Here is a 22,216-nt window from a genome sequence, read left to right as displayed (position 1 = left end):
ACACAATAAATAAAGAGGAGATGGTGAAGTTTCTATTCGTTTCTCGTCGACGCGCCGCAGTTGCTGCTGCTGCTGTGCTGGACGTGGTACACGTTGTTCTGATCGTAGAAGCGGCTGAAGTCAATCCAGGTGAGAAGCGGGACCAGCTGCGGGTAGTCGGGACCGACCGGCGACGCGAGCTCCGACAGCGCCCTCAAAAACTGGTCCTCCACGGAGTGCAGCGTTGCCTCAATGAGCGGCATGGTCGCCGTGCTGCTGTGCATGCCAACTTCGCAGAAGCGTTCCGTCAGTTCGAGAATGTGCGCCAGGCTGCGGAAGCGCTGCGTGCTCGACAGCACCAGCCCCGTTTCAACACCATCAAAGAACTCCGTCAGGGCCTGAGAGATGGCAAAGACGCTGTCCGTCTGCCCAATCCGTGCAATGAGGCGACTCCACAGCGGCTCCAGCACAAAGTGGGCGGCGTAGAACTGGAACTGTCGGAGGAACTGCACAAACTGGTGCTTCAGCCCGTAGGCGGCGCTGAATTCGCCGAGGATCTCGTTCGTGTACCACAGCTCGCACAGGCGACGCTCACACGTCTTGACCCAAATAAGAAGGCGGAAGATTACGTTGAGGCGCTGAAGCACCTTCGCGTCCAGCACCAACGTGAGGGGCCACTGAAGGTCAGCCTCGAGTTGGAGGAGCTCCAGACTGCGATGGGCATCCACCTCCCCGCCCACGCCATCATTGTTGTTGCCACCACCGGTGCTGCGACGTGTCGGCAAGAGGCCGATGCCGCCCTCCTCGATTCGCACCGTCTCGCGGCCGCTATCCCGCTGCCGGTGCTGCTCCTGCAGTAGCTCCTCCAGTGTGCACCCCGCGAAGGTGCAGCCAATCAGGTCGTGATAGGGGTCGCTGGCGCAGCTGCGTGCGATGGCGGCCTGCAGCAGCACCTGCATCGAGTGTGCCTTGACCCGGTCTGGGTATTCCACAAGAAGACTGTCAGCGCTGTCGAGAAAGTCCACCACCCAGTCCCCGCGCTCCTGCAAAAAGTACAACTTGAGCGATCTGAGGTGGCCCAGCAGGTCAATGGAGGGGGCGAAGAGCAGTTGGATCACCGCGCCGCTGGCCACCTCGAAGGACTCCTGCACCTGCCGCTGCAGCTGGTCGGCCCCGCTCCACGTCAGGAGGGAACTGCCGTCGGCGCTCCCCGCTCCTTCGCCAGCAGCCCCGCCAAACGCCGGCAGCGGGGCGCCGTACTCCCTCAGCAGGCAGCAGTACTTCCCGGCAAAAAAGATCATCTTCGCCATTTTGCTTGGCGAGTTGAGAAAGACAGGAATGAGACTCTTGTTGAGTGAGAAGCGGCGGTCGAAGGCGGCGACGTCCTGCTGGGCGGCGGTCCGTCTGCTCGTGCCGTAGCGGCCTTGCGTTCCCGCCGCTACACTGCTGCCACTGTTGCCACCACCATTACCGCTGCCAACTCCGTCGGACAGCCCACCGTAGCCACCACCGCAACTCGTCATGGACGGCACCAAGGCGTCCAGAAAGAACTGCCCCACGTGTCGCTGCTGGAGGTGGTTGGCGGCAGTCGGCGCTGGGCGAGCGGGGCGGTACACCTCGGATATGAAGAACTCCTCGTAGGGGTCATCCAGGACACCGGTGTGCATCCAGCGGTGCAGCATGCGCAAATAGGGTACCAACGTGCGGCGAAGCAGCAGCATAAGCAGCTCGTGATCTTCGCGGCTGCCGGAGAACTTGTTCACCTGATCACATAAGTGGTTCAAAATGCGCGGCCCTACGAGTCCGGACGACGCCGACGACGATGCCGTTGGCGCCGCGGCGTCGGCCAGCGCGGTTTGGATGAGGTCCATCGGCAGCACTTGCCGCAGCCGTACAATGTGGTGCCCCACACGCAGCACCTCCGACACGACTCCCATCAGCGGCATCGGACGACCCTCACTCCACAGCTGCAGCTTCGAGATTTGATGCGCGTAGCTCGTGTTGATCTCTGACACAACCTCGCCGAGCGCCATCAAGACAAGGCTACGACTTTCATACTCCGCCTTCTCAATGCAGCGCAGTGCGACAAAGGCATCGGCAACAGGTAGCACCGTTTCACACAGGTGGCGCATGGAAGGAGGGACAAGTGAGGAGACGCTGAAGCCTCCGCCGGCGGAGGCGGCATCCGGAGTGTACTGCATAAAGAGTCCTCCGAGTCCTACGGCGGAGGTCAGCACCTCCGCCGCGATTACCGTATCCTGCAGCTCCTCGGGCAACTTCGACAGCTGCGAAGGCTCGTCGAGTGCAGGCAGGCCACTCAAGCTAGCGGCGGCAGGCGTGACTATCTGAGATGACAACGGGGCGAGCGAGTTCGCATTCAAAGACGACGATGACTTGCGAACAGTGCGAATACCGCTAGGGTTCGTGGCGCTCGCTGCAAAGCCGTTACCGTCACCAGCACAATGGTTCAGTACGTTGCGCTGCCACTCCGTCTCTATCACCGCGATACTGAGCGCGTCGGTGATGCCAGCGGCTCGGATCACCTCTTGACGATTTGTTGCCAGTTGCACCTGATCAAACCGGATTCCTCGCTTCTCCAGTGAGGTGAGGAAGCGCGTCCACTCTGTGGTGCTGCTCATCGCTCTGCAAACGGGGGTTTCTTTTTTATCGTTGAGGCGTTTGGGTAATGGGGTCGATATGGTAAGGTGAAGAAGGAAAAAAAAGGTCGTTAGACGTAATTCAAAAATCGACTCCTTCAGGGATCTTGCACACGTGGTGATCTCTCCTCTATAGGCCGTGGTTTGCTTCGCATTTAATCTTGTGTGTGTGTGTGTGTGTGTGTGTCTGTTCTTCGGCGTGCCTTTGTGTTTCTCTGGCCGAAGAATGGTGCGACTTGGGTATTGCCCCCGCCTGTGACACAGATTATTTGTATTTCTATGCGTGTATCGGCTTTCACGACAAGGGAGAGAGAGGGAAAGGCTCCAGGAGAATGAGAACAGGAAACGCGAGGAAGCTTAATACTGTGTTGTCCAACTTGCTGTCAACAACTTCTTCACACAGGGCAGGAAAAGAAGTTGCAGCTTTTTTCCGCTGTTCTTGTGTTTGGTTCTGGTGTTCTCCCCCATGTTCGGGTGCCTTCCAGAGATGTGCTGTCCGGTTATAAAGAGAGAGAACGACAAAGCGAAAGGGTGAACACACCACTCGAACCGAGAGCGGAGAGCAAGGACATTGGTTGTCATCCAAAGATAATGAAAGGGATGTAGACGGGGTGAGAAGCTGGTAATCAATCTGACAGCAGTCACTGGCACCACCGACGTGCTCGTAGAAGCGCATCTGACATCAATAAGTTATAGAAATAAAGAGTAAGTAAGCGGCAATCGCTAGTATGAGGATGCAACTACACACACGCACCCGCGCTAACGCAAAGATGGGGGCGCGCACGTTCATCGCTGTTCGAACCTGTCAACAAGTCGCCGCAGAAACCCCGGTTGGGTGTCCAGCTCATTCGCCATCTCGTGATTCAAGTCACGAAACACCATCTCATCGGAGCGGATGAGCAGCACCACATCGCGCAAAGTGAAAACGGTTTCGGATGGGTCGGTGAGAACAGGATGGTGAAGCAACGGCTCCGCCGCCTCCTCTTTCTCCTCTGCAGCTGTAGAATCTGTTGCTGTCGATGCACCTGCTGTTGTCTCCGTTGCTGGGGACTTTGGTAGCTCGGACTCTGAAGCCGCTCCAGAGGGCCCACCACCAGCTGTTTTAGACGGGGATGGCGTGTCCAATTGGCCGACGGCGTCGCCCTCCGCTTTCAACGCTGGGGGCTTCGCGGACTTAACACCCTCCGCCGCGTCACTGTACCCCACCTCCGCTGCTTTCCCTTTTTCCTCGGTCCGAAACAGGATCACGTCCTGTACCTTCGGGGGAACAATCATCGGAACGAGTGCCCCCTGCGCCGTGAAGACGCCCTCCAAACCCCAGTAATGCAAGGCGAGCGTTGGCACCCGCAGCTCCGCAATCTTGCCTAAATCGACGTCGTTCACCATCTGCGTCCACACCACCGAGGACTCCTCCGCGGTGTACGCCATCAGCCGAAAACCCATGCGCGGGTAAAACAAAAACAGCACGAAATACAGCGCAAAATGAAACGCCTGCAGCAGCAGCACGAGCGCCTGCTCGACGGCCGTAATCTCCGCCATGCTACCGAGAATTTGGTAGTGCATGGCGTGGCACTCGCTCTGCGCCAGCAGGCCACGCAGTTCATTTACGTACGAGTGCCGCAGCGGCGCACCAGACACGGACGAGTTGGGTGTTGAGTGATGCAGACGGCCACCCGACGCGTGTCCAGCAACCGCAGAAGAAGAGGAAGAGGCCGACGGCGACGACGAGGGTGTCGTTTGCGCACCTTTCTCCGCTGCCAAAAAAGGTGACGCCATTTCGGCTGACACAGACGCTAGCTTGCTCACGGACGAGTTCCCGTCGGTGTTTGTGGGGCGGCGCTTAAAAAACATTCGCAGGTACGCCGCCACCGACCCAGCTGACGGCGCCGCAGAGGCGACGGTCACCAGCATCGTGGCGCGGTGAAGGTACCGCTCACGGAAAACGCGATCCGCAACCCAGCGCAGTGTCTTCACCATCCCGATGCAAACGTGGTCGTTGACGCGGCCGGGCGCGACATGGGCAAGGGGCTCCCGCTCGAGCCTCGTGATATCCGTTCGCGTTAAAGGAGGGTTCATGGCGGCAAAACGGGAGGAGTGACCCATGAAGGTGCGGTAGAGGTAGCTCGGGGCTTCGAGGCGAGGAGGCGGTGCTGTCGTAGAATGGGTGGCAGCAGCATATCCACGTCTGGGAGTGGCGTGGGTAGAAGACGACCGTGCCGTCTTTCGCGCTGCACCATTCGGTCTGGCACTTTCAGAACGGGGTGCCGCTTGCGCACGGCGTGGGTAAGCGTAAGAGAAGCAGCGCTTCGCATACATCGGCACGGCTGTGCCTGTCCGCACTCTGGTGAGCATTGTCGAGTGCTTTTCTAAATGTTTGTTTGAAATACAGAATCTATTTTCTCCCGAAAGACCTGGACAGAAACAAAGCAAATAGGGCCAGAAAAGAAAAAAGGGACAATGAGGCAAGAAGGGAGATATTGGTGATTAAAAATGCTCGGAGAGGATGCACTGCAGAACGATGAGGAGACGCTACTGTTTGCAAGGCATGAACCAAAACAGCAGGAACGGCTGGCGCTACGTCGAGTCGCGTCTCGGCGTCGCGGCTCTCTGGAAGATAAGCATGGTGTGTTATCAAAATTACATGTTAACAACAACAACAACAACAAGAATATTCTTCAATACGATGCTGCCACTTTCGTGGATGCGCCAAAACGATGGGTCGACTTCGTGATTGTGCAGCGAAGAGCACCGTCGTTTTCTATTGATGGAAAACAACGTACCATGTGATAATAAAAAGCACGGAGGAAAGTGAAAAAACACATAAATTGAGGGGAAGGAGAACCATCGGTTCATATCGCAGTAAAAATGTATATGGAAAAGGAAAAACAGAGGGAAAACATCAACTTCGTAAACAAACACATCGAGCACAACAGAAAAGTAATAGTGATAAAAAAGAGAAGGATGAAAGAAAAGAAAAAGGCAGAAAACCCCCAAAAAAAGTGCGCAGCTAACATCTCACAGCGGTATCCACATACAACACAGTTGTCGCCACGACCAGCAATAAAGGCCATCGAGCTAGACGAGAGAGAGAGAGAGGTCTACGCACTCACGCACCACTACACATGGTCGTGGGAATACAAAATAAAAAAAATGAAACGAAAAGACGAAACAGGACGCTGCCGGTGAGCTCCAGAACGGGAAAGGACGCAGAGGACGTGTGTTTTCATACATGCGAAATAACCACTGACTATCAGAAAAAGAGTCCAGATCAATTAAAGAAAGTGCACTTAAAAAGGGAAAGATAAGAACATCGCGAACACATCATAACAGAAAAACCGTGAAAAACTCTTTAGCGCTGAGAAAGCCGCCGCGGTGACATCTACTCAAAATGCAATAAAGGTTTTCATATACGGTGAAACGAAGAGGGAGGGGGGAAGAACTCAAGCAGCGGCGATGGCTCCAATGTCACAACGTCGTTAGCACGCATGCCTTCTTTGCACGTAAAACCTCGGTGCTGCTGCTTGCATATTTTTCTTTCTTTTACGTCAATGCAAAGAAATTGGAGCCTTCGCACACCGCAAAGCGTAACCGCTCCTCTAGAATGGCTTTGCTGCTGTACTGTGGCAGTTTCAGGTACAAGAAGCAGGTACTTACCGTGGGCAGGGTGTGGTCATAGGTTGTGTTGTGCGTAAAGCTGTGGTTCTGGGTGGAGCCCGACACGGCAGACCCACTAACCACCGTGCCGTTCGCACCGCTCGTGCGGCCGTCAGCTGCGGAAGCCCGACTTGCGTTTGTTGGACTCCCATCCGCCGCCGTGTTTGCTACGTTGATGTCGCGACGTACCACCTTGATCGCTTGCGTCAGCCCACCGTAAGGCACACAGCTGGATCCCGTCACAAACTTTAGGAAACTGTGCTGCAACTGCGCGTTCCACTGTGGCACGACATCCAGCAGGTATTGCACCATGTCACTGCGCTGGTGATAACCGTGGCCAGCTTCAATGTTGCGCGCGAAGTGCTCGCGCGACCCCCAAATCTTTGCATCCTGCGCCGAGCCAAACAGGCGGCCAAGCTCCGCCGCGCTGAACAGCTGCAGGTACAACGGGTTGACGGTGTGCTGCAGTCCGCGGCGCAGATACAGCAGCGCAAGGTCAGGCACGGTCTGAAGGTAGTAGGAATGCAGGCACGTCACGTACTCCTCGACATTCGCCTTCGTCACGCGCCGCCGCTCACCATCGGCCATCATTGGCGCCTCGATGTCGACCGCCGACGCAAAACCGTCCGCCTCGCTGATGGGTATGGTGAAGTACAAATCGCACGCCTCGAGCTCTTCCTCACTCAACGTCGTCAGCTGTCGCAGCGACGCGGCCAGCGGTGCGTCCAGCAGCTCCAAATTGCTCGTGACAGGCGGAGTGGCGCTCACCATAATCTCCTCGCCGAGCATGCGTCGCAGAAGAAGAGGATGGAATGTGAGAGAGGTAGTTTCGCCCATCATCAGAAGACGGCCCAGCAGGAGGCCCAGCAGCTCCCAGTAGTGCAGTGTCTGCGGCGTCTGCTTCCCTGCGGGGTAGAGCGGGTTGCACGAGCGCCTGCGCGGCGCCCGCGGCTGCGACGAGACGGACAGTGGCCGAGAGGGCGTGCGACCCGCCTCCAGCTCCACCTCGTCGTCCTGCGTAATTTCCTCCGTGCGGAACAAACCGTACTTGGGCCGGAGAAGCTGCTCGGCCACCAACTCGTAGAACTCCATCGCCGGCCCAGGACCGATGCCCGCCTCCCCTCTGAATGCGACGTCGAGGGTGAAGGTGCAGGTAGCGAGGGCGAAGAGCTGCTCGGCACTCTGCAAGATGTGCCGCCGGTCTACCGTCAGCGTCACGCGCCGCCGTCGCAGCACTTCCTCAGAAAGCCACTCCAAACCTACCACGTCCAGTCGCCTGTCCGCATTTCCGCCTAGCCCAGACGTGGCAACGCCGCCGCCGCCTCCGTCCACAGCCGATGTCTCCTCCGGGCCGAAGTTCGGCTCTCCGGCAACGCGCCGCACCAGCAGGTTCTGATGTCCCTGCAGAATGTGCTTGCACTGCTCGAAACTGAGCGAGCGCTGCGCGGAAATAAAAAAGCGAAGAATGGAGACACGCATATCCATCGAAAACATGAACGGGTGGGCCCACAGCGCGTAGGAGGCGGTGGGGAACTTCATATTTGGCTGCGAGCTTCGCGCCTCTGCGATCGCCTCAATGCTGGACCCGGGCACAGCAGCCCCGATGCCACACGAATAGAGCAGCGGGGGGAGCATGAACATGCTCAGGTGATTGTAGAGCTGATGCACCACCGCACTGCTGAGACGGCGCTGACTGCTGTCCAGCACACTCGCCTCGTCGGCCAGTTCGCTGCGCGCGATGGCGGTGAGAACGGCGTAGAGGGTGACGGAGCCATTGACCGGGGCGATCTCAAAGAGATGCTTTGGACTGCACAGGAAGGGCGGATCCATCCCGGCGCAGCCGCAGCGGCGCGCGCTCGGCGTGCTCCACACACTTGTCAGAGTGTTGCCGGTCAGCAGCGAAGTCGGCAGCGGCTCCTCCAGCACCACAAATTTGATCTCATGCTTGCAGATCCAAAACGGCAGCGTGGGCAGTGTCGTCAAGATTTTGTTGCGGTGCACCTCGTCCGAGTCGCCGGGTTGCTGCGGCACCGTGAGGAGGTACCGCAAGCTGAAGCCGGTATCCGCATAGGAGGTGAGGCCGTCCAGCAGCGTCGTCAAGGGCGACAGCATCGGCTCGTTGTTAATGAATAGGAGAATGCGATCGGCCGAGATGGCGCGGTTGGGGTTGCTGTTTGCGTCCTCGAAAATTTCCTCGCTGGTGAGAAGCGGCGACGAGTTCATCACCGGGGGCGTCTCCGGCGGTTCGGAAAGACGGTGTCGCCCTTGAACGGCGTGCAGCGGCACCGCAGAAGAAGAACGCGGGGGGCCCCGCGGGCGCGAAGGCGACACGGACGGCAGCTGCAACTGCTTCGCCAGAGCCATCGCAAGATCACCCATTGTCGTGTAGGGCAGCACCGCAAAGCCCGCCTTGCGCAGCCTCACACCGCTCACGACGGGCAGCGCGATGCCACGCACCACCACCACCGACGGCCGCTCGCGAGTCTTGCCGTCGCCATCGCTCGTCCTGGGTCGCGGGAGGCTGAGCGCCGGCCCACAGCTCATCATCTCTAAGAAAACTGCCAGGGGCCGATAGACGAGGTGACGCACCGGGCCAAACGACTTCATCCGTCGCAAACGCTTCGAGAAGCTGCATGGCTGTTTCACCACGATGGACGACTCCAAGTTGAAGCTGGCGAAGCCCAAGTCCCGCAACACAGTCGCACCCAACTCGCTCACCAGTCGTAGAATGTTGCCACGCGCGGTGCTGTCGAGACGCAGGTGTCGGCTACTGCTCCGACCGCTCGTCGGTGATGACGAGCCGCTGTTTGGTGAACACGCAGCGTCGCCGTCAACTAAAAATGCGGAAGACAGCGCCTCGTCCTCGCGCATGCGCACCACTGTGTTAAACCACCGCAGCAGCGCATCCGCGAGACAGCGCATAAAGTGCGGTGCCTCGACCATCACCGCACGCAGCTCGATATCGCGCTCCTTGCAGTAGTCGTAGAAGGCAAGCGCCGCACGTATCGGCGGCGGTAAGCGGCGGTAGGGCCCCGTCGCCTCCACCAGCGCCTTATTCGCGACGTCGTACAGCGCATACATGTCGATGGTCTTGGGTGCCTCCGACAGCTTCACGTCGACGGGCAGATCCTCCTCCTCCGTGACGGCCTGCACCTGGCATTTGCGAGGCCTTTCCCTCTTCCTCTGCGATGGGTTGGCCGGCGGTGGCCGCGGCGACCCGCTCCGTGGCGCGTCTACTTCGTCCCTCTCACGTCGGCTGGTGTAACGATCATCAATGGTATTATTGCGGTTGTTCTCCGGGCCTGCATCGAAGTCGTTGCCGCTTCTTCCTCCTTCGTTGGTCCTCTCCGCGTCTGCACTTGGTGCGGTGACTCGACTCTCCAACGAAGTGTCAACCAGCAAAGAAGATCGCGATGCAGCACGGCCATCGACGGTGCTGGGCGGAGGCAGCAGTGGGGAGAGGTCAGCATCCGTGGACTCCTTCACTGGATGCACACGTGCATCGTAGCTGTTGTTGCTGCAGTTGTTCGGCGAGCGTGCTTCAGCGGGCGAAACGGGAGACCCTACACCAAGTTTTGCCAACGCCCTGAAAAGGGACAGCGACGCGTCAAAGAAGTTCGCGGTGCAGTGGGTGAAGGAAAAGTGGAAGGGGCACGACGTGGCGGGTGACACGCGCAGCGTGAACTCCTTCGTGCGCAGCGGCACGCCGGGAGTGCCCGCAGTCGCCTCCGACGACCCGAGCACGATGACGGTTTTGAACTCGTTGCTCTGCATCGACTGCTCAATCTGACTCGCCGTTGCACAAACCCGCGGTCCACGGAGGAGGACCTCGCGGGCGTAGTTCAGCAGCAACGTGGCTTGATGAACGGTGAAGACGCCACCACTGCCGGTGCTGCCGATGTTGCTACTCGAGATGCGTGCCAGTGGCGGCGGCGGAGGCGGCGGTGCTATCCCTTCACTGCTTGGGCCCCGTAGGGACGATCCGCAGGTGTCGCTCTTCCCTGCCAAGGCGTTGTACGTCGGCGACGGCGATAGTGACGATGGTAATGGCCGACCCGGCACGTTGCTTGCCTGCCCGCCTCCCGCACCAGTCGCGGATGTCGTCGTCGTCGTGGCTGGTGGAGCAGGGAGGCAGTGTGGCTGTCCCCTGTCAGCGCTTTCATGGCTCACAGAGGCGGTGTGACTGGGGGACTGAGGCGACCCAGAGGCGGCGTCGTCCGTGGACGTCTCCGCACCAGCACCAGCGGGAGCGGGGAACAGCTGCAACCGTCTCACACCCTCGTCAGGGAAGCGCGGCGCAAGCGGTGTGTGAGGCGAGAGTGGGGGGGCCTCGTTCTCGCGCGCGTCGCGCGTGGACTTCACAAGGGAGGTGAACGACTCCAAGGGTGGGTCCCGTGACATGCATGCAGGTGCAGTCGCTCCATTGGGGTGCGGTGGGCGGTTGCGAAAGCTGGCCTTTTTGTTCTTCGCAGACGGTTTTGTGGCTGCCGTAGGCGACGCGCTGGCTGGGTTAACCTTGGGAAAGATTCCCATGAGCAGCACCATTGCATCCGCCGAGGTTGCCAGCTGCTCCGACGGCACCGACAGTTGAAAACTGCAAAACTCCGGGGCGATCCGTATTCGCGCGAGCTCATCTGCCAACAGCAAATCATCCTTCACGGAGCCGAACACGTCCTGTCGACCGGCCACGATGTGAACGCCTTCCATCAAGTAAAGCCCGACAAAGAGATCACGCAGCGATGGCAAGAAGCACTGCAAGGCTGTCTGGGTGGCCTGCCACTCGCTGCGCAGCCAGCGCGGGGTGATGTGGCCGCTGCTGCCCATGATCCACTTTCTGAACGACGAGAAACGAACGCTGCCTTTATCCTTTCTTGGAGCTGCCCCTGCCGCCGCTGAAGGCTTCGAGGAGGTCCCCGCAGCATCCGCGGTGTCGTTCGACGGCGACACTTCGATCACCTCTCCCGTCACTTGCGTTCGCAGGTCGGCGCACAAGGAGAGACACCGCAGTAGCAGCAGCAGACTGTGCCGCGCGACCAACGGATTCACGCAGTTGTCCAGTAAACTGAGCAGCGCCGGCATCATCGTGGGCACCAGGTGCGAGAGAACGTCCTTGCCCAGGAACGCCTTGCGTGTGGCCGGGTCGCTCTGCAGCTTCTCCATCGGATCCTCCAGCGCCGCTTCCAGCGGTAGCAAGGTGATTGTAACTTGGGGGCTATTGCGCCTATGTCTGCTGATCCCGTCACCGCCACCCGCGACTCGCAGCAGTTGCGCGGGAGCTCGGTGCGGCGCCGTCGCGTCCTGAACACCGCAGCCACAGAGCGCCAAGCCGCAGCACCCGCCGCGCCGCGAGCCCTGCCAGGACCCGAAGTCGTCGTTGATCACTCTACTCGCCTCGTCGCCGTCGTCATCGTCGTCATCGTCGTCGTCGTCGTCGTCCATGTCAGCCACGTCGTCGTCGTGAAACCCGACTTGGCGAGGAGAGCGGCTGGCAGACGAGCGGGTGGTGTCCCGGGTTGGTGGGCTCCTGTGGTCACGAGACGCACTCGTGCCTTCCTCTCCAGACCACCTTCGACCTCCTATGTGCGACGCCTCCATCAGAGAGGCGGCAGTGGCGGTTGGCGCTGCGGCGCGGCTCTGCGCAGACCGCCGTCCACCACCAGTACCGTTACCACCGGGCTCGGGCGCAAAAGGGGTGCTCAGACTGATTGGGGGGTCGCCTCTCGTGCTGCGGTCAGTGGGGCGAGCATTCGCACGCAAAGAAGGCGCAGAAGACGAGTGCGCGAGGCCGCGCTGACCCTCGCGACCATTCCCTTCACCGACACCCACAGCATTCACTGAACTCGACGCGTTATCGGAGGCGTAGAGGCCACTACCGGCGCCGCCGTTGCTGCTGCTACTGCCGATGGCGGTGTCGGCGGTGCGCAGTCTCATGTTGCTGCGGTTTGCCCAGGTAGTGAAGAGCGGGTCGGGTTCTGCCGCACAGCACGTGCAGCCGTTTAAGAAGGCGTTGCGGGAGTCGTGCACGTAGCCCGCGATGAGGGGCCGGCGGTGCAGCGCGTGACGCTGCCTGCGATCACTCACGTACATTTTACTCAAAAAGTCCGCGTAGAAGACGCGCTGCTTGCCGTGCGTCATGGCGTAGCGTCCGTGGGAACGGAAGGGACGCGTCAGCTGGTAGGTCCGCTCCAATCGACGGCTGAGAGACTCGTTGCACTCCATCTCGTTGTGGAAGTCATCCTCCCAGGTCCAGCGAAAGTGCGGGCCCGTCGTGTTGCGGTAGTCGCAGTGAGAATGCCCGCGGCGCGCACAGGGCATGAGAATCAACAGAAACTCCAGCATCGGCAGCAGCTCCTGTTCATCGGAAATGAACGGTATCGTCATGACGTTGGTCGTCAGCACCGGGCCGCTCATGATGGACGCGGTGGCCGGGGGCGCTAGGGCACCCTCGTTTGGGGCCGTCGATGCACCGTCCTCGTCTTCGCTGGCCGGGTTGGACGAGGTATCGGCGTCCGCCCGGGCGGACGCGTTCGAAGTGGACGAACCCGGAGCCGAGGCAGCGGTGGCGGCGGACGCGTGAGACGCGTCGACGTTGCCTGCTCGCGTCGCCTCCGCGGCGGCGTTGTCGGTGGCGGCGTCGGCAGCCGCAGGCGGAGGAGGCCCCGCCATCCGTGCCCCCACCGGCTCCAACTGCTTGCGTTCGATCGCGGCCAGCATACAGCCGCACACCGCCTCCCACGCGTGCAGGCGCAGGAGCAGCGGGACGGCAAAGGAGGGATTGATGAGATACAACGTTGTCAAGGGCGAGAGGGCGAGCGAGCGGGCGACCCATCTGTCCTCAAAGGGGCCGATCAGCACTGACGCCCGCAGGAGCTGTACGCTGACCTCCACAAACTGTTCAATGAGGTCGACGTGGCACTCCATCGCGGCGACCGCGACAAACAGCCGATCCAGCGCGTGCACGATGCTTTCGATGTAGTGCATCAGCAGCGTTTGATCCTTGAGCGTGACGGAGCGGCGGGCGTGTGTCCCGGCTGGGGCGACGCCCAACGGCGATCCCAGCGGTGACGACTCGCTATCCACCCACGCCGCCCCTGACCGCCGCGGCGACGACGCCGCCGACTGCGCCACCGCTGCTGTCTCCGGCCGATAAGGGCTGTCCGCCATGAAGGCAGAGAGGGCCTCCAACAGGAGGGAGAGCACGGGTGCCCACACCTCCTCTAACTCCGTTTCCCGCGCCCGAGCGAGCATGTTGGACAAGATCTGCACGCACAGCAGCCGCAGGTGGTGCTGCTCGACGACAAGCAGCAGCTCCACGATGCGCCGCGGCACCTTCGCCTCGACGCACGTATCGTGTGCGATGAGGGTGAAGAAGAGAAAACACTTCAACAGCTCCTCCGTCAGTTCGTCGTTGATGACTAGGAATTCAAGGTCGCTGAGGTAGGCCGCAAGAACGGGGATTGTCTGGGGGCTTTTTACCGTGCGGAGCGCGTAGCAGCCGCGAGGTACGTCGCCCGCTATGAGCGCCAGGGCGCGTGTGGCTAGCAGTTCAACAGGTGATGCTATCTGGAGTCCTACGTATTGAATCGACGACTGGACCCTAGAGATCTTCTCTCTGCCGCGAGACACACCCGCGGCGCTGTGCGGGGGTTTGCCGGCTTTGTTGAGCGATGTCACACTCCCTTCTTCGAAGTCCCACACGAGCGGGTTCACGCCATCGCCACTGCCCGCAGGAGGGGCGTGGGCGGCAATTAAAATGTCGGTGAGCACCGGCACATAGAGAAACGAAGGAAATTCACGCACAAATTGCTCGCCTCCAATCAAGATGGACGTGCAGAGGAGGCTCAGGTGCTCCTCGAGCTGTCGACGTGCGTCCTCGCGTGTGCTGGCGGCGACACGGTTGACCGGTGCATCACGGAGAATCTTGTGGTACTCGGGGTCAGTGCAGCTGCCGTACGGAAGAAAAGCCCGCTGATATGCGGCTTTAATGTCGCTCAACAGAGGTATCGACGACATGAAGATTGTATCTTGACACCTTCTTCTATTACTTTTCTTGTCTGTTTACAGCACCATGCGTGTGTGCAGCGGACGCCTTGAATTAACCTGTGCGGCGCTGGAGAGCCTCAGAAAGGTAAGGAAAGGAAAGAAACACGTAAAAGAAGAAAAAGAAAAGGACGAAAAGTGTGGAGAAGAAAACAGAGTTCCCGCAATGACGTCGCTTCGTGAAGAAGCTTCGAAAATACAAAAAAAAATGCCACGATGCACAAACGAAAGAGCAGAAAAACAAGTTGCCAAACAACAACATTCTGTTTTTGTCTTCCTCAGTGACCGGGAAAAAAAAAGCACGAATGAGGGCAGCACGTGGTAAACCAAGAAGAAAGGAAACAACACCGCTTATTAAAGTCGACGGCCACACGTCACAACAGGAGTGAAGAAAGAATCGCTGAAAGAGTATCTGCTGCGGAGAACGAAAAAGAAGCCGACAGAGAACAACGACAACCAGAAAAAAAACAGCAATTATTATGAACGAAAACAGAAACTGCACGCCGCTGGAGCGGTTTTTTTTCCCTTTTCCGACGTTTCCTTTCGTGGAACACAAACGTCTTCTTTTATTCTCAAACAACCAAAGATGAACCCTGTACCTTTGGAGGTTATTTTGGGGGGATGCCTTTAAGGTGCTCCTGATCGTTTGAGGAGCTCCTTTCTCTGTTCCTGAATCCGAGCACTGGAACAATATAGAGAGGGGATAAAAACCGAAACGTAAAAGGTGAAGGAATCAATAGAAAGAAAAATTGGCGGTGTATTTAAAGAGAAGAAAAGGCGTACCAAGAAAATACAATAAAAAGATAGAGAGAACGATTGCGTGGTTCTATGTGGTTTACAGTCAAGGTAGTAGAAGCGCCGTACCTGCTAGGTAATGACAGCGCAGGAAGCAAATCACTTTACAGAAAGCAAAGGAAAGCGTGACGCTGTGTGGTGAGAGAAAAGAGCAGGCAGATGCGAAAGCGGAGAGAAGTACGAGGAAAAGAATGTTGTAATGGAAACAGTATAAAGGGTATGTGTTTGTTTTCATTCCATTTCATCTATTTGTTCAGCCAATCAACGGCTAAACGTGTGCAGCAGAGAAACAGTTGGAGCTCATCGTATGACAGCTTCTTTCTTTTCGCGCATCCTCACCTGTAGATTCCACCTCGAGTGAAAAAAAAAGATCATTACCAAACGAGTAATTACTACGCCCCAACAGTACCTTGTGCAGTTCACGGGAAAAGGTAGAAGTCTCGTTTTCACAAGTACGACTCGGCTAATGGCCCTGTTGACTTCTGCGAAGTGGGGCAATTTGAGGTCTGCTTGGCACTGGTCAGTCTTTTATCTTCCTCTGACAGCAGAGCCGCCTGCGCTGTTGTTGCTTTTAATAGTGTTTTTTGGGAAAGTCTCATCACACATACACACACAGCATCATCACAGATAAAAAAAAAAGGGAATCGCAGAAGGTAGTAAATACGCGTCCGCTTTCCTCATGGCAGTAGGAAACGACTCGAAGCTCAGCAGCGATAATAACAATAACGGTGACAACAACGGAACGAGAGAAAAGGCAAGACGCAGAAACGCAAGATTTTCGCCTCTTCTGTTGTTGAGTTCCATTCTCAGTTCTGTCGCTTCAACATGCGTGGTGGCGGTGGTGGTGGAGGGGGGGGGGGGGTTGACTTCTTTTTGCACGCTCCCTCGCACTGGCTAACCACGTAAACACCTCAAAGCTGCCTCCAAATAGATTCACACGCGAGAGTAGAAAAGAAGATAGAAAGGGAAAACAAATCGTGTTGTTCCTTCACCACGTTGTGAAAAAAAAAAAGGGAAGAAACACAATCATCTACGTATTCCTATCCCTCTCTCCCCTCTCCCGTTTACTTCCACATCTTCTTCAACGAAACGTTCTTATCCTGATCCTTGTGCATCACCTTCGCCACGGCCAGCACAAAGTCCTCGTGCGTGATGTGCACACGGCGCTCACGCAGCGCAAACATGCCCGCCTCCGTGCACACCGCCTTCAACTCCGCACCGGAGCAGCCCGACGTCTTTTTCGCTATGTCCTTCAGATCGATGCCGCGGGTCAAATTCATCTTGCGCGAGTGAATCTTCAGAATTTCAAAGCGGGCGGCCTCGTCCGGCGCAGGGAACTCGATCTTGCGGTCAATGCGGCCGGGGCGCAGCAGCGCCTCATCGAGAATGTCCATGCGGTTTGTCGCCATGATCACCTTGATGTCCTTGGAGGCCTCGAAGCCGTCCAGCTGGTTCAGCAACTCCAACATCGTGCGCTGCACCTCACTGTCGCCGTTCTCGCCCGACTCCAGGCGAGAGGAGCCGATGGAATCGATCTCGTCCATGAAGATGATGGAGGGGCTATGCTCGCGCGCCATCACAAAGAGTTCACGCACCATGCGGGCACCCTCGCCGATGTACTTCTGCACCAGCTCCGCGCCGCTGACACGGATGAAGGTGCAATCCGTATGGTGCGCGACGGCGCGGGCCAGGAGCGTCTTGCCGGTGCCAGGCGGGCCGTAGAGCAGCACCCCTTTCGGCTGCTCAATCCCGAGGGCCTCAAACAGCTTGGGGTGCTTCACGGGGAGCTCAATCACCTCCTTGATCTCCTTCACCTGGCGGGACAGGCCGCCGATCTCGTCGTACGTCGACTCCTTGCCCGCCTTCTCGACCTTCATGAGCGAGACAAGAGGATCGACCTTGGTGGGCAGGACGTAGTGAATGGCCGACGTGCCACTGCGCAGCGCGACACGTGCGTTGGGCGTCAAGTCATTCACATCCACCGTCTTGTCCACGTCCACCACCATCTTCCCCTGACCCGAGCCGGCCTTCACGAGCACCTTGTTCTTGCCCATCACCTTCACCACGTCCACCACCAGCGAGCCGGACTCCTGCAGCATCTGCACCTCCTCCTTGAGGTGACGGACGCGGCGGTTCAAGTCATTCCGCTGTGCCTCGAGGCGCTGGAAGTTGTCTAGGGTACGCTTCTGCGTCGCGCGCAGCTCATGGATCTTCTGCAAAAAGTAATCGGAGACGGCCGTGTTATTCGTCGGCGACGGCGCCGCTGCAGCAACGTCGGCGGGCATTTTCTGTCGTTGCCGCTGTTATTTATGCGGGATAGTTCTAGCGGAAAGTAAGTCACGGGTGGACTTCACAGAGGAGCGTGAGCTGATGGAGAGACGCAAATATGAATGATGTATCGGAAGGAAGGTCACTTCACGCGAAACACATGAAAATAATAGTAACTAGAAAAAAAAAGACGTTGAGCGCGATTGCTTTGCGACGCCGCAGAAAAGAGAACGCGTTGCCGAAGAGAAAAACAGAAATGGTAGAAAGGTATTCATTGAGAGCAAGGATGGCAGATACTTGTGTCTCGTCTTTCGCAGAGAAAGGGAGTAGTCCGACGTTGGCGCCTCGGCCTCTATGCTATTGTGAGCGGCATTCGTCGCGCATCTCCCAAATGCGGCAGTTGACCATTTCCTTCCTTTTCTGGTGTTTGAGAGGAAGAACGCGAAGGTTGGATCACTTGAACATCAAAGACCGCGTGAGTGATGTACCTTGAATCAAAACACGAATCTCGTCCTTTCCTCATTAGTGTCCCACATTGCAGTGTCGCATCTAGAGTTAGGATTGGTGTGTTTAACACTTCATTTTTTGTTGTTGTTCAACGAATTCGACCACGTCAAGTTGGCATCTAAGTTTTTTTTTTGGGGGGGAATATATATCTAGCAAGAGAGGTAAATGAATATCATCAACGGTATCTTTTCTTTTGGTGGCGCGAAAAGAAAACAAAACGAGAAATACAGAGAACACACCAGTATATAATTTGTGTTGTTTCTGAAACAGAGACGCATCAGAAGATGTCACGTATGGCACATTTTTGTGTTGTCTTTTCTTTGAGGAGATGGACCCCTCCCCCGACAGCTTTCACTTCCTACTCGACACATCAAACCAACCTTTCACCGGAGGAAAAAACAAAGTATTTTTACCTGTAGAGATGGGCGCCAGTCAACTACGATGAAGCGAAGCAGCGAGAAGGTGAGAGAGTCAGCTTTTTCCGGTGAAAAACGAGAAGAGAAAAAAGAAAAGGAAAAGACCGACATGGAGTGCGACAAAAGGAGGATTGGTTTCCATCTCAATAGCACCAGAAAAAAAAAACACTGCATGGGATCTAGATAGTGGGAATGTGAAACACGGTGAAATGGCATCAGGAAAACACACAAAAAAAAGCCTGTGTCAGGCAATCACTCTAACGTCTTTGCATCCGACAGGCCTAAAGAGAAGCGCACGCGGCGATCAAGGAATCTGCGGTCAGCTGCTGTGCGCGGTAAAGCATGCACACACACACACACAATTATTGAATAAAAAAGAATAACAGAAGGATACTCTAGGAATAACAAAAGAAAAAACAGATGACAACTGCTCAAGACATGAACACGACATTCAAGGGAAAAAAAAGGGAAAGGGTTAATGCTTCATATTTGGATAGCGCCGCGTTACGTTGGTTGGCAACGGCGAAAGCACCTGGGAGCAGGCAGCGGGAGCATTATTCCCCGCATCAGGGCAGCCTTCGCGCTGGCTCAGCGAAGAGTAGCTGAGTATGCCCATCATCCCCGTCGAGCAGCTTTGTGAGGCTGGCGTGACGTAAGTGATGCTGCTGAGCTGGCTCCAATTCGTAGCGTCGCCGTGCACCAGCAGAGGCTGTGGCGGCGGACCGACCTCCTGCGAACCGGCGTTCAGCTGAAGTGCGCGGAAGGACGCAGAGGAGCACACAGATGCTGCCGCGCCGGCCCGCATCGGAGCCGGAATGAGATCCTCTGCGTTGCCCTCGCCCGGAAGGAGGCGCTGCTGTCGCTGATAGCGTTGCTCCTCTCGCTTCTGCCGCTTCCAGCCGTCCTGTGACACAGACCTTTTCACGGCATCAGCATCACTACAACCTGCGTCATCAACGAAGTTCGTTGTGCCGGTTGGACGCGCCGTGCTGTTGACAGGGGTGCATGGTGCACTCGCCCCCGTGTCGGATGATTCCATCTCCTCCAGACAACGCTTGCGGGACCGCAGCAGTTGCAGCCCACTCAGCGACGCAACACGACCACCGCTGCTCCATCGATTGGCGGCGGCATGGCCACAGTGGGCGGCGTGGGCTCCTCTGCCCCGACCTGCACTGAGTGGGCGAAAGGCCGAGCCCCATCTACCGCAGTTGGCCGTCGCGATGCTCTCACCTGCGGCGGCATTGGTCGCGCTTCTAGTCGGAGCATTCGAAGAGCCGGGACTGGTGCTGCTGCCCTCGAGGACGTCCTCGTCCTCCTCCTCTTCCTCAAAAGCCAAACGTTTTTGCGTAGGCGAAGCCTGAATAGAGAGCCGGGCCAGCTGGGCCACCACGGCATCCGCTGCGGCAGCAGCCGTGTCAGCGGTATTTGAGCCCGTGACCGCTGGTTGTACACGTGACACAAATGGCCGTCCTTGAGGGGTCATATCTCCTCTCGTTTTCCTTTCCACAGCGACAGATTCGTCTTCATAAAGCCAGTCACGCTGCTGCTTAGCGTTGGAGGAGAATGGCACTGCTTCGGTTGAGATTGCTAGGGTCACCCCCGGCCGATAATGCGGCTTCGTCAGGACGGTGTCGCCGGCTGGAACGCACCCACAATCTTCTTTTCCGCCACATGCCGTGTTCTCGCTGTGGGCGGGAGCACCAGCGTTTACGTCCCTCTCTGCGTCTCCACGTGTCGGACTGTTTACAGTAGAGCGCACGTAGCTCTTGCGCGGCGCATCTTCTAAGCCCGTGAGAGATGCGTTTTTCACGGCGGATGGGAGGCAATTCGGCTGGGTGTCCTCGTTGTGTGCCTTCGCGCGCTCCGCGTTTGTCGCCTCCTCGCTCCACAACACCGCGTGATCTGACTGCCCGCATGCGTCGACGTGCGAGGCGGAGCAGACCCACATCGGGTGCTGACACCTTGTCGTAGGAGACGGCGAAAACCCTTGTTGTCCACTGAGACCTCCGGTGCTGGGATGCTGAAGCGCCGGCACGGCCACGGTCTCCTCCTCATCCTGTAGGCTAGCAGTCGCAAACGCACAATGCTGGGTGACCACGGCAGGGCCGCTGAGCTCCGTGGAGCTGCGCCACACCTGCGTCACACCGCCCATCCACAGTTCGTTGTCGCCGTCATCGCACCACTGCTGATAGACACCGCCGAGGTCCGCATCCGGATAACGCAGCGTCGTCGGGCGGCCGATACCGGCATTCACGCCGGGACTGCGGCCTTCACCGCTACTTCCACCAGAGAAGCGCGAGAGATGCGGCCTCGAGGCCTCCATGTGCGCTCTGGCAGGAAGGGGATGCGTGCTTGGGGTGTTGTGGTGGTCCACATACGAGTCAGAATATCGGCTGCGTGCTTTGCCTCCGTGCGGAGTGAAATTATTGGCCGCCGAGTGCTCCCTGCTTCTGCGAAACGGAGAGGTCGATGTGGGCATCAGTATGGTCGGTCGGACAACCGTGAAGGCAGCGGCAGCAGCAGAAATAGGCGCAGACGGTCGTGCTCCCAGTGGGTCTTGCAAACCGCTACCGTTCAAGCCGACACCGCCCAGCAGAGTGGTGTGGCGGCCACCTGAGCCACCAGCGCTACCGCCCACCACATTGAATTCCACTGAATAGCGAGCAGGCGCCACAGATCGATTTGCAATCGGGAACGACGCAGATCGAGCACCGTACCGCTCCGTATTGCCGTCACCAGACGGAGCAAAAGAAGTGGGCGAGGGCTGAAAGAAGGCTTCGCCGCCGTGGGGGTGCAAGGGAGGCGCACCGACAGACCCAAAAAGACCGTCGTCCCGCCTGTGAAGCTGCAGCCAGCTGTGGCGAGATACGGTGGGTGGTGTGTGTGGACCGTCGGTGTTATTGTGCTGGCCGCAGTCGGCGAGTGCATTCACCCTATACCCGGGGGGCCCATCCCCGTCATATTCATCCTCTGCGTGTTCTAACGTGGATACCCGTCCGATTCCGCTGTCGTGCGCCGCTACGCGTGCTGGATCTGTCGTGCTGGGGTAGCAGCCTAACGTGTGCGAGTTGAATCGCTGCGGCTCTGGGGTCCGTGCCTCTGGAAGGTATCTCAGATCCTCTGCGGTGTCCATTAAGTTCAAGAAAGAAGGGTGCAATATATATGTAGAAGAAACTCTAACTAGCAACGAAACGAAGGTAAACTGAAGTGATGTACAATGTGAATCTACGTTGAAAACAGAACAGAAAAAAGGGACAAGAAAAGTAGAAACCGCTGAAACCTACAGAGAGCTTTTGCATCGGTCCGTATAAGGTGTACGTGAGCGTGCGCACGGGAGTGTGTGTGTGTGTGTGTGTGACTTTCTTTCTTATTCGCTAATGCTGAGACAGTGCTGAGCGCAGTGGCATCCCTTCTTTGTTACTATTACGATCTTTTTTTTCTTTTTGAGGGTGTGTGTTTCTATTGCCGATAAGATGAGAGCGTTTCACCTGACAAGTGAAAACTTGATGTACGCATGGAGAGAGGCAATCTCCAGAAAACTCTGCCGCAAGCTCGCACCGAGAGTAGCACGTTTCAGCTCTACGATTGTCAACGACAAACGAGGCAGCACGCCACGGAGCACACACAGCGTTGCGAGCAGCAGTCAAAAGAGAAAAGACATGAAAAGATCAGAGAGGAGGAAAAAAAAGTGCGCTACAGAAAAAAAAAGGTAGAGCATAGTCATCCGTGGAGGTGCAGAGTCCACGAACGACGGCATACGCTGAAGAATACTAATAATGATACTAGTAGCTCCACTCTTACCCTCGTACCATTTTTTCAGCGGTCGCTGCATGTCTGGTCACGACAGCTTCTCAGCAATTGGAGTGATGTCGCTAAGAGAAGCAAAACAAACCAAAAGAA

The 22,216-nt window shown here is 57.4% G+C and overlaps 5 protein-coding genes across 6 annotated transcripts; all 5 read right to left on the bottom strand.

The window, feature by feature from the left end:
- Window positions 1-32: 32 nt before the first annotated feature.
- On the bottom strand, window positions 33-2,930 carry ABB37_03845 (putative gamma-tubulin complex subunit; the record flags this gene model as incomplete). 2 transcript variants are annotated; one of them, XM_015801307.1, is made up of 1 exon in its annotated part: window positions 33-2,930. In XM_015801307.1, the coding sequence occupies exon 1, from the start codon at window positions 2,616-2,618 to the stop codon at window positions 33-35; it is 2,586 nt and encodes an 861-aa protein (XP_015659927.1). In that variant the 5' UTR covers window positions 2,619-2,930. The 2 variants fall into 2 exon arrangements, with proteins under 2 accessions (XP_015659927.1, XP_015659928.1); XM_015801308.1 differs by having other exon boundaries at window positions 33-2,915.
- Window positions 2,931-3,422: 492 nt separating this feature from the next.
- Window positions 3,423-5,049, bottom strand: ABB37_03844 (putative mitochondrial alternative oxidase; the record flags this gene model as incomplete). Its single annotated transcript, XM_015801306.1, has 1 exon — window positions 3,423-5,049. The coding sequence occupies exon 1, from the start codon at window positions 4,986-4,988 to the stop codon at window positions 3,423-3,425; it is 1,566 nt and encodes a 521-aa protein (XP_015659926.1). The 5' UTR covers window positions 4,989-5,049.
- Window positions 5,050-6,176: 1,127 nt separating this feature from the next.
- ABB37_03843 (hypothetical protein) lies at window positions 6,177-15,258 on the bottom strand (the record flags this gene model as incomplete). The annotated part of the gene is made up of 1 exon (XM_015801305.1): window positions 6,177-15,258. Exon 1 carries the CDS (start codon window positions 14,301-14,303, stop codon window positions 6,177-6,179), a length of 8,127 nt encoding a protein of 2,708 aa, XP_015659925.1. The 5' UTR covers window positions 14,304-15,258.
- Window positions 15,259-16,189: 931 nt separating this feature from the next.
- ABB37_03842 (proteasome regulatory ATPase subunit (RPT6)) lies at window positions 16,190-17,601 on the bottom strand (the record flags this gene model as incomplete). Its single annotated transcript, XM_015801304.1, has 1 exon — window positions 16,190-17,601. The coding sequence occupies exon 1, from the start codon at window positions 17,408-17,410 to the stop codon at window positions 16,190-16,192; it is 1,221 nt and encodes a 406-aa protein (XP_015659924.1). The 5' UTR covers window positions 17,411-17,601.
- Window positions 17,602-18,791: 1,190 nt separating this feature from the next.
- ABB37_03841 (hypothetical protein) lies at window positions 18,792-21,897 on the bottom strand (the record flags this gene model as incomplete). The annotated part of the gene is made up of 1 exon (XM_015801303.1): window positions 18,792-21,897. Exon 1 carries the CDS (start codon window positions 20,637-20,639, stop codon window positions 18,792-18,794), a length of 1,848 nt encoding a protein of 615 aa, XP_015659923.1. The 5' UTR covers window positions 20,640-21,897.
- Window positions 21,898-22,216: the final 319 nt, after the last annotated feature.

Source organism: Leptomonas pyrrhocoris (genome assembly GCF_001293395.1).
Source record: "Leptomonas pyrrhocoris isolate H10 chromosome Unknown, whole genome shotgun sequence".
NCBI classification, from domain to species: domain Eukaryota; phylum Euglenozoa; class Kinetoplastea; order Trypanosomatida; family Trypanosomatidae; genus Leptomonas; species Leptomonas pyrrhocoris.
Note: the sequence above shows the minus strand (reverse complement) of the source record. Positions and strands in the feature narration are given on the sequence as shown.